Source organism: Mycotypha africana (assembly GCF_025528875.1).
Source record: "Mycotypha africana strain NRRL 2978 chromosome Unknown BDF20scaffold_1, whole genome shotgun sequence".
Classification (NCBI taxonomy): domain Eukaryota; kingdom Fungi; phylum Mucoromycota; class Mucoromycetes; order Mucorales; family Mycotyphaceae; genus Mycotypha; species Mycotypha africana.
In genome coordinates, this window is record NW_026515725.1 from 2812134 (window position 1) to 2824015 (window position 11882).

General features: G+C 36.9%; 4 protein-coding genes across 4 annotated transcripts; all 4 read right to left on the reverse strand.

The window, feature by feature from the left end:
- Positions 1 to 37: 37 nt before the first annotated feature.
- Positions 38 to 3231, reverse strand: BDF20DRAFT_846654 (armadillo-type protein). Its single transcript, XM_053079750.1, has 7 exons — positions 2478 to 3231; positions 2218 to 2362; positions 1784 to 2136; positions 1388 to 1678; positions 1052 to 1294; positions 767 to 978; positions 38 to 709 (listed from the first exon to the last, which is right to left on the reverse strand). The coding sequence occupies exons 1-7, from the start codon at positions 3207 to 3209 to the stop codon at positions 472 to 474; spliced, it is 2214 nt and encodes a 737-aa protein (XP_052941068.1). The 5' UTR covers positions 3210 to 3231; the 3' UTR covers positions 38 to 471.
- A 692-nt stretch (positions 3232 to 3923) lies between these two features.
- BDF20DRAFT_787866 (fork head domain-containing protein) lies at positions 3924 to 5834 on the reverse strand (the record flags this gene model as incomplete). The annotated part of the gene is made up of 5 exons (XM_053076137.1): positions 3924 to 4120; positions 4319 to 4441; positions 4748 to 4927; positions 4991 to 5411; positions 5535 to 5834. Coding segments are annotated over 5 exons (1221 nt in total), but the record flags the coding sequence as incomplete, so codon positions are not given.
- A 1537-nt stretch (positions 5835 to 7371) lies between these two features.
- Positions 7372 to 8103, reverse strand: BDF20DRAFT_812342 (uncharacterized protein; the record flags this gene model as incomplete). The annotated part of the gene is made up of 1 exon (XM_053076773.1): positions 7372 to 8103. The coding sequence occupies one exon, from the start codon at positions 8101 to 8103 to the stop codon at positions 7372 to 7374; it is 732 nt and encodes a 243-aa protein (XP_052941070.1).
- A 3186-nt stretch (positions 8104 to 11289) lies between these two features.
- Positions 11290 to 11612, reverse strand: BDF20DRAFT_846681 (uncharacterized protein; the record flags this gene model as incomplete). Its single annotated transcript, XM_053079751.1, has 1 exon — positions 11290 to 11612. A coding segment is annotated over exon 1 (160 nt), but the record flags the coding sequence as incomplete, so codon positions are not given.
- Between the last annotated feature and the right edge of the window lie 270 nt (positions 11613 to 11882).

Below are 11882 nucleotides of genomic sequence, written 5' to 3' on the forward strand. Positions count from 1 at the left end.
CTTTCTTGTGATTTGCCACACAAAAATTAGGAGCCAAAAAAAAAAAAAAAAAAAAAAAGGACCCAAAAAAGCCCTGTAAGCCGCATAATCAGTTACGAACATCATTGCATTGCCACATGGCAGAAATTATTTCTTTATTCACAGTCTAACATGTTTACATCATCCTCGGCATTGGTTGGTATACTTGAGTGTATCATCGCGTCGGCATCGATTTCAAAGGCTTCTTGGTAAAGATGTTCCGGATCCAGCGTCTGCTTTTGTTGAGCCAAATTCGCATTTTCTTTCAATTCTTCTATGAACATATCTTCGAATTCATCTCTTTCAATTTCGGTATATTGGCGTTTGTTCTTATTAATGCTTGCAACGCCTTCATATTCTGATAGGATTTCTTCAATTACCCTCACTGCTTCTATTCTAACCACCCTGTTTGTGTCTTTTGCCTAACAGGAAAAATATAGAGGTTATTTAAGATTACAACAGAAACCTTAACTTTTTTTGCGTCAAAGAAAGGAACTTTACCGCTTCTGTCAGCATTTTCCCTGGATTGATTTTAGGAAAAAATTCAGTCATTTCTTCATGTTCCTGCGTCTTCTTTCGTGATTCATGCTTTTCATGGTAGTACAGCTTCCATAAATTACCAATCAAACGACAAAGTTTACTACGAACATCCGTGTCCTCATCATTAAGGACCTTACGCAAAATAAAGGGACTTCATTCCCTCATTAATATCAACCAACAAAAGAGATAACGCAGCTGTTATGCTTACCTAAGTGCACTTTGTGCATGAGAGCCTTCTATTTTGCCCACTATCATTCCTTGGCACGATCGATTTTGTACCAAACTATTTATAGCATCCAGTGCTGCACGTCGAACAAACGCTTCCGTATCGTAAAGGAAGCTGGGTAACGCTGAAGCTATGTCTCTACTCACTTTATGTTGTTGGATGTACTCCCAGCCTTCTCTTGACCTTATCATTTTCTAAAAAAGTTTTATTTGGTTACTAGCTATTGACATCACATTCATTTATACACAAACTTGTGTATCATTTTACCTGCAGTGCATCCAAAGCCGATGCCCTGACGTAAGGTTCTGAATCATGAATTCTTTGAACGACATCAAACGGAAAGTCATACTTTAAAGCAAATTGACCTTTGGTGGTAGTTGTTCCGCTGCAGGAAGCGTCTTCTTCCTCGTTTTTATCAAACAACTGACCAACAAATTGAACGGCAGCATCGCGAATATCCCATTCGGTGTCAATGAATTTGAGCTTCAATATATCCATAAAGGCTTTTTCCTGGTTAAGGACATGTCAAATTTGATGAAAATTGTTTGCGTGTAAGCAAGCAATTTCTTTTTCCCTTTCTCTCTTTTTCTCTTATTTCCTTACAGCATCTATAACAAGTGGTTCGAATTCTTTGTGTTCTAATAAATCACTGAATAGATTTAACACGATAATGAAGCTTTTACATCCAAGATCGATCCTGCTTATGGTTGTGATCAGAGGTTGAATGGACTTCTCGTAAATCTGTCTTTGTTGTGACGATAAATTCTCCTCTGTTTTATCATATGTTCGGCACATCGCAGCGGTGAGTAATTTGAATATCTCTTTGAGTAAGCTTGAATCGGAATACGTAGACGTGGCCGATAAAATGCTGAAAAAATCTGTGAACGTGAGCTCCTATCAAGCAATACAATTGAGAGAAACAAGAAACAGAAACGTAGGGCTTTCTTTTAAGTATTCAATGACATTGCGCGTGTACTGCTGAACAAAGCAATATTATACCTTCAATGATGCAGAAGATACAGTTACAAGCGTGTTCATAACGCGTAAAATTTGTTGCAGAACTCTATTTTTTGATCTCGTCGTGCTTCCTTCGAGTATGGTTTTGACATTTTGAAATTCAATAGACAATAGTGTCTGTTGTTCTTTTGCTGTAACAATTGAATACAACGTATGTAAAAGTGTGTATAACCGATCGTGCAGTATGTCGCTCATTTTGCTACTGTTTGCTTTCTCTGACGAAATCCTTCCAAGCAAAATAGCAGTTGAATTAAGTAAGGATACAGCTGTAATTAGCAATTCAACGTCTGCGATTGGCATCAGCTTTGTTACTAGCTCTAAAACCACATTGTATGCTTCAAATATACAATAGAAAAAGAGAGGGGTTACTTATATAGTTTCAGTACTGATTCGAAAATAGATAGAACTCACTTTACCATCAGTGAGAGTGCTATTAGCCACATCGAATATAGTTTCCAATGGATTGTCATCGTACGTAAACAGATTGAGAAGGATTTCATTGATTCTTGCGCGGATGATCTTATTCTGATGCATAGGTATCAATTGTAAAATATTTTTCAACTACAAAGAATTTGAAGCGGTGATAAACCCAACGAAACAAGCAAAAGAAAGAAAGAAAAACAATAAAGTAAACCTTCTGAATCTCTTTTCCTTTTCCATTTAGTTTGCTATTTACTAAATGTCTTGAACGCAAATACTCTAGGCCAGCATGGCTCTTTAGATTGACTATGCTCCAGCAAAAATCTAACGCTGAAATCACTTGTTGCTCATTCTCCCCTCGTGCTGCTACTGTTGCATTGCCATTATCTTGTTGATATAGAATAGATCGAATCAAATCAGAAGGATCAACCAACTGCAACATCGTTTCTCTCTTGTCTAACTGCAACAAATCTGAAAATAAATGACAGGCCTCTGCTACAACATAGGTACTCTGATCTAATATCGCATAAGCTATCAACGTTGTCACTTTCTGGTTTCGCATAAGCCATAGTTGACTTTTTTCACACCATAAAAAGTGCCGACATGCCTCAAGGCAAGAAAAACGAAGTATAGGTTCAGAGGATGTAAGACCATCGATCACAATTTTCAACAGGTGGGTATTATTATCATCGATATCAATGAGTGTGAAAATAGGATCGCGGCCATGGTGAACAAATTGCCCCAAAAGTCGAATACAAAGAGTGATAATGCGATAATCAGGTTCAGGATCAATGAGGCAAGCTTGCTTGACGCATTCTAAAAAGCGAGACTGCTGAAACAGATCAACAATCGCTTGAGCGTTGTCGTCCAGTGATTCAAGAACCGAGGTGATAAATGAGTACACTTTCTCGTAAAGTGTATCATCGACAATGGTCTTGGACGTATGGGGCAGCGCCTGAAGCATACTTATTGCTCTTTCGAGATCCATTTTGATGATCTGTTATGAAAAGATTGTTCAAAATAAAGAACTGGTTCCCCTTTTAACATACAATCTATTTATTTCTATTTTTGACACTCAGTTACCGTGCCATCTCGAAAAAGGGACACTGCGTGAGTTGGCCCTGTGTGGTAACTATAGCATAAATTATTTATAACAAACAGTAACAATTGGATAATGGACTTGATTTAAGAAAGACAGACGAGAGTCATAGTGTTTTATAGTGTTACAAATGGTTGAACAGTAATATATTTTACAATAAATTGAAATGAAGGTATATCAATGGATATCAAAAAGGGATTGGTTATATAAGATGGATAATATATGCAAGCATATCATTATCAAGGAAAAACAACAACAAAAAAATGGAAATGACAATAGTACTAACAGTAGTAGTCTCAGTATGACCTTATATGCATATCTCGAAAGAGCATTCCTATCATGAATAATTTAACTAAGAAGAGAGGATGATTGTAGTGCAGTAACAGCATGATTACCGTCGTCAAACTTCATAAAGCAGCTAGACGTTTCTGGCCAATAAGTGTTCAGAATAGTGTCTTCTTGATTCTCCACCTTCACATCGGAATACTTGGCATCATCTAGAATACTAATATCACCATTATTGAGGGTAGATGAGAAGGCATGCATATTAGTAACAGCAGCAGTAGCAGTAGCAGCAGCAGTAGCAGTAGCAGCAGCACTTCCAAAATCAACGTATTGTTCAAAGTTATAAGAGCTAAAGTCCGAGATAAACCAATTGCTTGAAGGATCGGTGAAGGCATCCAAAGAGAATGCATCAGAGTAATGAACAGTTTTTTCGAGAGAGACGGATTGCAAATCTACCGTCTTCATACCAGGATGTTGAGCGACTACGATCATTGGGTGATCGGCTGTTGTCGTTGCTGTAGTTGTAGTTGTTGCTTCTGTCTCTGTTTCTACTGGCTCATCCGGTTGCCTCATTTTCATGGGTATGTAAGTGCTTTGCAGACCTTGTAAAATATTTTGAGCTTCAACATCATACAACATTGTAGAGGAGGAGTCAGCAGGAGGATACTCAGCGGTAAGCAACAAAGAAGAAGGGGCATGATTATCTGCCGTACCATGATCAAAGGATGAAGTTGTCTTTGTAGTAAAAGCTTCGTGTTGTTGCTGTTGTTGTTGTTGAAGTGAAAACAATTGGTCAGGCTCGTACATCCAAAAGTCATTATAGGTTTCAAATGGCACTAACGAGGATGAGAACGTAAAGTCACCATTGATAGCTGTATCCATCAATGAGGAAGGCATGGCATTGATGACATCTGAAGGCTTAGTAAAGTTTCTCAGATCATCGTACGATACTGCTGACAGTAAATCAGAGTAACTTAATGGAGGGCCAGCAGTAGCAGAACCAATGGTATCCATTGCTAGTTGTTGTAAGTCTGAACAGGTCATTTCCGATGACATTTCACCTTTTGCTGTTGTTGTTGTTGACTTTCTTTTTTTGGAAATAGGGCCTTGATCAGATGATGGATAGTCAATCTCGACAGCACTATCATCATCTTCAGCAGTTGACGAGCCTGGCTCAACGTATTTTCTACGCTTACCAACCTTAGGAGGAGGTCGTTTGGCATTATTGCTTGTTTTGGCCTTACGCTTCTTGTCCGCACTATCGGAAGGATTGAAACGAATAATAAAACTCTTAGGATTCATTTTGGAGGTATTGACGGTATCTTTGGAACAAGCGGAGGATGAGGAAGAAGAAGAGTTATGGCTATTGACGTTAAGCATTTTACTCTTCTCTTGAGCCGACATGTTACGTATACGAGGGGCAGAAGCACTCGTGGTGGGAGTGGGATGTTTGCGTTCCTTAGCGCCAGCTTTCTTTGCTTCAAAATCTTCTGGGCGAGTAATATGAATATTAGGACATAAATCTATGGCAAATCTATCCAGGTTATCAGATGCACTACTGCTACCATCCAGACCGCCCGAGGTTGAGGAAGAACGGTAATATTGGTTGGATCCATTAGAATAGATACCCATATCATGATGTCTTCTGCTATGGCTGCCAGCTTGGCAGAGATTATCAACAAATATCTTCTCCATGTTAACTTGAAGTGTCCAGTAACCACCTTTGCCAGGATGCGCTTGTGTCGGACGGCGGTCCACCTTGACGAACCATTTCTTGTTTAAAGACAGATTGTGACGAATAGAATTCTAAAGTATTTTTAAAGAAGAAAAAAGAACAATGATTGTAAGTGACCAAAACAAAATATCATTTACAACGCCCTCCCCATGACATAATAACGAACATTTGTTAGTAAATAAATTATATTTTACCTGCCAACCTTTTTGTCCCCTCTTATAGTACGGGTACTCTTCCGAAATCCATTTATAAATATCACTTAAAGTCAGACGACCATCCTTGCTCGTCAAAATCGCGTGAGCAATGAGTGTCGCGTAAGAATATGGAGGCTTTTCAAATTTATCTGCAGGCTTCCACCACGGGTTAATTTTATGAGGCCAAGTAGCTCTGGTTCTAGCAGGGCATGAATCAAGGTCATCATCATCCTCGGGTTGAATACCAATGGGTTCAATCCTGAATTTGAGCTCTGCCGGTTTTTGCTGTGATTGTTGTTGTTGTTGTTGTTGCTTACTATGTTCATTATTACTGTTAATGGTAAAAGTTTGTAACTGGTTGTGTAACTTGTCTGAATCTGATTTCGTGGTTACTAAAGCGGAATGGCTATTACTGCTTCCTGGCAACTCGCGAATGATCGAGAATTGAGACATTTGTTGTAACTGCTTACTGTCCGTCATTTCTGGTCTTCAAAAAGGTAAGTTAAGGTAAAGCTGCTTAAGATAGTCACTCAAAAGTGGGTCAAGATGCGAAAAAAAAAACCAGAAAAATAATATGAAAGTCAAGGCGTTATATATCTTTTTCGTTCAAATAATAAATAGAGGTGGAATAATCAAATGTAAGCCGTAATATATTTTGAGATGAAGTTATTGTTACAAAGTAAAGTATTGAACAAAGAGAAAAAAGAAAGAAGAGATGATACTGGTGCAAGTTAACTATGACTATAAATACATTTTTTCCCTTTTGCTCAACTTTTTGCACTTCCTTAACGATGATGACAGAAAAAAAAAAAGTATTGAAGCTTTGAATCGTGTCACGTTACAAAAAATAGCATCATTTTTTGTTCGGTACTGCTAGCCCCTCTTTCTTCGGATCCCAAGGGAAGATTTTGTCACTGAATTCATGCCTGTGCAGATGCATCTTTTTTTAAGAGCGGTATATCAAATAGAGTAACTTAGTAACGCCTTCCTTATCAGATGACTTGAACCTTTTTTCACAACAAATAGACACACTATGTCTCTAAAACAAGAATAAGGGGCGAGGTGGTTTCCAAAACGCAATTGTACGCTGTCGGGTAACTATAGCTGAAAGGTACTCATATTTCCAATGTCTATTGTCCTTGAGAGTTATATTGCAAATTCAAAGTATATTATAAGTATTCAATTGCTGACAATCCAACTGGGCCCGTTCAGATCTTCAGTGTTTGTATGAAAAGAAATGGAAAAAGTGACTTAATAATGATACAGTAAACGAAAAACAACTTGCCAAACTTGAGCATGCCTGTGCGACGCATAACATTTTATTGATCTGGTACATATTCCGCTCAATAGAATGCTTGCCAGTCAAGAAGAGCATTGAAAAAAGTGGGGAAAATGAGCAGTTTATATATAGTACGTATGCACAAAAATTGAGGAAATATTACCGCTCTCATATTTATAGTTCATGTGCACGTACATGTCAACAATAGCTAATTTAAAGTGGTAATGCATGTTGTATGTGCTTCATAAATACCGAAGATCATCAAAACATAACAAGACAATAAAACTTATTTTAAACTTTTTAAAGTAAACAAAGATATTGGATATGGCAAAATCAACTTTTATTAAAGGTTGATGCGAATGATCGTGGCGTGTTTTCTATAATATTGCGCATTTATTAGGCCTCCTTAACATTTGTTCATGCTTATGATAAACTTTGATATCCTGTATCGTTACTTCTTTTAAGCTAACTTATTGTCCTCACCAATCTTTGATATTGTGAGCTTTACTGAATTTAATATACTAAGGACGCTAGCCGTCTAAACTTCAAAATAGATTATTAACCCATCAATAAATCACTCCTTAGAACCCATTTATTTCCTTTGGTCACTTCCTTTGCTTCGTGTAGCAAGCAGTGTGTTCCGTGTCTATGAAGCAAAGCCATTCCCTTTTTTGGCCGTACAACGATAGGTTCAGACTTGCAATTCTGGTGCTTATTCAATCTGTAAAAGACAGTTTCCCCACCCTCCATGTCTTCGTTAAGATAGATAAGCAAAGTCCAATCTGTCCATAAACCTGTTATTTTGTCTTGCACACTGTCGTCGTAATGCGCACCAAACGAATGTCCTTCTCTATATCTATAGACACGAATATTGGAATTCAAACCTCGTGGTACCTTACTGCTAGCAACAATTGTGGTGCCCCCGTTGATATTATGGTCTGCGGTAATAGGTGATGCCCGAACGATATCTTCAAGATTTTCCCATAGCACACTTGCAATAGATGTATTCTGTATCGATTGCCGATCATTGTTACGAAAGGCTTCTCCTTTTTTTGGTTTACCAGCCGGCCGTGGTAATGGAGGGAGGTTGATCTCAAAGTATTTGATCAGTGCATCACATTCTTTGTCATTGAAGAAATTCGAAATGACATAGATCTGGTTGGGTTCTAGTTCTTCTGCTTGAATATATTTCTTTTTTGTGAGGATCGGGAATGAGACTTTGCTATTCTGGACTATCGTATTTTTGGTCTCTTTTTTCTTTGTATTTTTTGAGGCAGATGTCTTCGGCATTTCCGATTTGGAAAGGAAAAGAGAAAATCTGGGGAACCACAAAGAAAAACAATAATATGGATTCTAAAAAGATATAAAAAAGAGGGGAAAGAGCCCTGAAAATCGATCAGATAGACCTAATCGTTCTTGGCTATTGAAAAGCCTGCAATTATATAAAAACTGAATGATTCCTTTAAAATATATAACAACAGTCTTTACAAAACTGATCCTTCCATGTATATGAACATTCAACAGCTGTAGAGATGCATTCATTGACCGATCATGTCTCACAAACTTCTATACACTTTAGAAATTTATCTCTTACTATTGCACTTAAATATACTTCCCATGTACGAAGCTTTGAAGAATTTAACTGAGAAAATCAGCCATAATCATTGCTCTAAATCCTATGTGTGCATAGTAAAAACAATCGGATCATGTCTAGTGGAACCATTTCATTGATTTGTATTCTGTAAATGTGCAGACGCAGCTTAAAAACTACACTGTTTTATACAATCACTTTCACATCATATCGACTTAAAATAGCCTCCATTATGAAGTCATAATGGCGGTACATGCATTCATCGGAAAGTTTAGGTTTTATATATGATGGTAAGGCATTTTTATATTGAAAATACTACAAGAAAGGACTGATTGGTTAACCAACTTTTGCAATATCAGTAAAAAAGAGTCAGACGAATAAACGAGACATCTTTATGCACATACCAACAACCAGCGGCAATAACGATGAACAAGCCACATAGTTTGTGTGCAAATACATTATCAATATGTCCCACCGTAAATTTTGCTGTACATGAGGGATAAAGCACAAGCACTTTTTTTCTTCTATTTCTATCAATTTTGTACAAATGTTGAGCATAAATGAAGCACAAAGGGTCCAATTAAGTCAATATTAAATTCGAGAAGCACACTTCGGCAGAGGCTTGTTTCCGATAACTTATCAATGAGTATATTGAATTACAACCTTATTGCACGCATCAGACGGTCATCTGCTTACAAGATTTCTGATGTCTTTTTTTCGATATTCAGCTTCTGTAATTATCATTGATATTCTTTCAATTCTACAGCTGGCGATAATTATAGTGGATGTTTTCAGGACATCACTGAAGTACAGAACCAATTATTGTTGAATATAAGAACATAAAGAAAAGAACAATGAAATTGTCGTGAAACTACAAAACTTTATTCTGTCCTTTGGTGTTCAAGACTAGCTTTTTTTTTTTTTTCTTTTTCTTATCTTTCTTTGGTACAGGATTTCGATGTTATTGAAATACTTAACTGACGTATATTTGGAGAAAATAGGAACGTTGCATTTGTTGTAAATAATATGTTGCATCCTGTCGAGATTCTGTTGCCTAACACTACAATTCGTTCAACACATGTTATCAAAAAGAAAAAAAAAAACAAAACAATTTCTTGTAAGCCTACTACTGTGCTTATATACTACAAACTGGAAACATTCGAAACTATTACCCATCTACGGCTGCACAGACGAAAGTAAATACAATATTCGCACGCAATGGCCACCTTGAATGAGTACAACCACGTTTTGAATATGTAATGTTATTCATTAAGCTGGCGTATACTTCTAGGAAAATCGTATCATTATTAATCGTGCTATTGCCACCGTCGTCAATTCGAAACTATTAGCAAAATTCGACAAATCGGTGTAGGACCGGCTCACCTTTATCGAACTACTCCGGTTAAGATCGAGGTGACGTTGCGAAATGATAATGAAGAAGCATCTATTAAACAAAACCAAAAACCGGTTATAGTGTAATATTGAATTTCAAACCTGGTTAGAGCTGATTGTTCTCGAAACTTTACATTTCCTTTTTTTTTTTATATGTTTTGGTTTTTCTCTATCTTTACCTCTTCATGTAAGATTATAACCTTTGAAGTCTCACTGATCTTATTCAATTCTTCGAAGCCAAAATTTTCAAATTTGGACACCTATATATGATCTTTATTCGGTTAAAATAACCTTTTACAAGCAGAGCTTAATGAGCTAAAGCTGATATTAACGAAGCAGCACTTCCAAAAAAAGGAGTTGGGAAATAGAATCGTTCAGCTATCGATAGTCTACAACCAAAATATATTTTTGCTTCTTTTATGGCAAACAATTGCTTTCTTTTTGAGCAACCACGATCTGTAGAAGATATTGCTTGACGTCCTGAATTTTTCATGACATATCTGATCCACATCTACTATTATATGTTGATATTGCTTTGTAGTGGGCGTATTTGTTAAAATGTTATAACTGTCTTCGATCTCAGCATCGAACACTTGCCAACCGATTAACAAGATTTGACCCAGAATGTTTGAATATCATGCTTTTCCTGTTTAATATTTCTATTTATTAAATGTCGACCAAGGGTGGATCCTTTGATTATTCTATTCTTTCACAGAAAGATTCTTTTTTCTTTTTTCTTGTGCAATGTGTATGTATTTGAATTCATTCCGTTGCCGAAGCTATGTAACTTAAAGGACGTCAGAGGAGGGAAAAGAAAGGATGTGAGTCCTCAGTAGATTTCATTTTATTCTAAAAGGTCGCCGTATAACCTAGAATCTACATATTAAAACTCTGTCTACAGCCTTATGTATGTGCCTAGTTTTAACTCGGTCAAGAGGGGTTACAATATTTCGGTAAGTTTAAAATAACTCATCAGTTATCTAAGAATTTTTTCGTACATACTATAGTCTCATTACTGGTTAACATATAACAGCTATTATTTTGGTGTTGACGAAATACAGATAAAGTAGAGGACAATTGACGGCAAATGAAAGCCAAGCTAAAGTACTATACCCAGTCACTTTATTCAAAGCTCTTTGTTGAACTGAATGTCTTCAATTGTTACTCCTTGTCTTTCAGAAATGCTACTGTGCTTGGAGTAATTATAACGAAATATGCCTATAATCGATATCAATATCCTATCAAAATGAATATGGTTATAAGTTCCGGGAGCAAAAAAAAGAAAGGGGTATACTCTCTATTAGTAGCATTTCCTGACAGCATTGACATGATGTAAATTGATTATAAAGGTTTAAAAACGGCAGCCCTACCCCAAGCACGTCTTCGTCGTAAGAGCATCTCCGTAAATCACTACAGATAAGCTGATAATCAAAATCTCTTTACTGATTCCAGTCAGACTCAACGTTATTGTACTTGTTCCATCAACCAAATAAATCTCGGATAGGGTCATTAAAAATGCTAATACAAAAATGATTTGAAAATCCAATGTGAGCTTCGACCATCCAAATTGACAGATACATAGTATAGTAGTATATACATATGCATCTATACATTTAGGTAGTTATGTTGATAGGCGGAGACTAACCTAATATCCCTCCAACGGCCATAATCAACAAAGATCTGGACAAAAAAATTAGGAGTGGAGTTTGATCTGGAACAGCCGCTCGAAAGACGTCCAGTGGTCTTTCAATGTGCAAACTCAAACATAACATTGTGACAAACATCACAGGGCTCATGTAATACATTGTGTCTAGAGGGCTGAGACAATGCTGTCGTCTGGCAGAGCTCTTGATTGTACTTTTCTTCAGCAATAGTTGTAGCAGTGTCCACCTCAAACCAGATGCAACAGCTGCTAATATAACAAATGTAACTCCTTCAAAATCAAAATTGGACTCTCTGTCGTATTTGAGGCACGATGGCAATATTATATGAGTAAATCATCACTCAAAACGTCTAACGAAATGTAAAATAAAACTTGATCTCAGATATGAGTACTGCTCATATCTTCGTTCCCGTTTGGTAAGCG

What these genes read in the sequence shown, in the direction of transcription:
- BDF20DRAFT_846654 (XM_053079750.1), bottom strand. Translation starts at nt 3,209, where the DNA reads ATGGATCTCGAAAGAGCAATAAGTATGCTTCAGGCGCTGCCCCATACG. An exon ending in ATTTGCGTTCAAGACATTTA is followed by an intron (nt 2,363 to 2,477) that starts GTAAATAGCAAA and finishes AATTCTTTGTAG; the next exon opens with TTGAAAAATATTTTACAATT. An exon ending in CATGCACAAAGTGCACTTAG is followed by an intron (nt 710 to 766) that starts GTAAGCATAACA and finishes GAGGGAATGAAG; the next exon opens with TCCCTTTATTTTGCGTAAGG.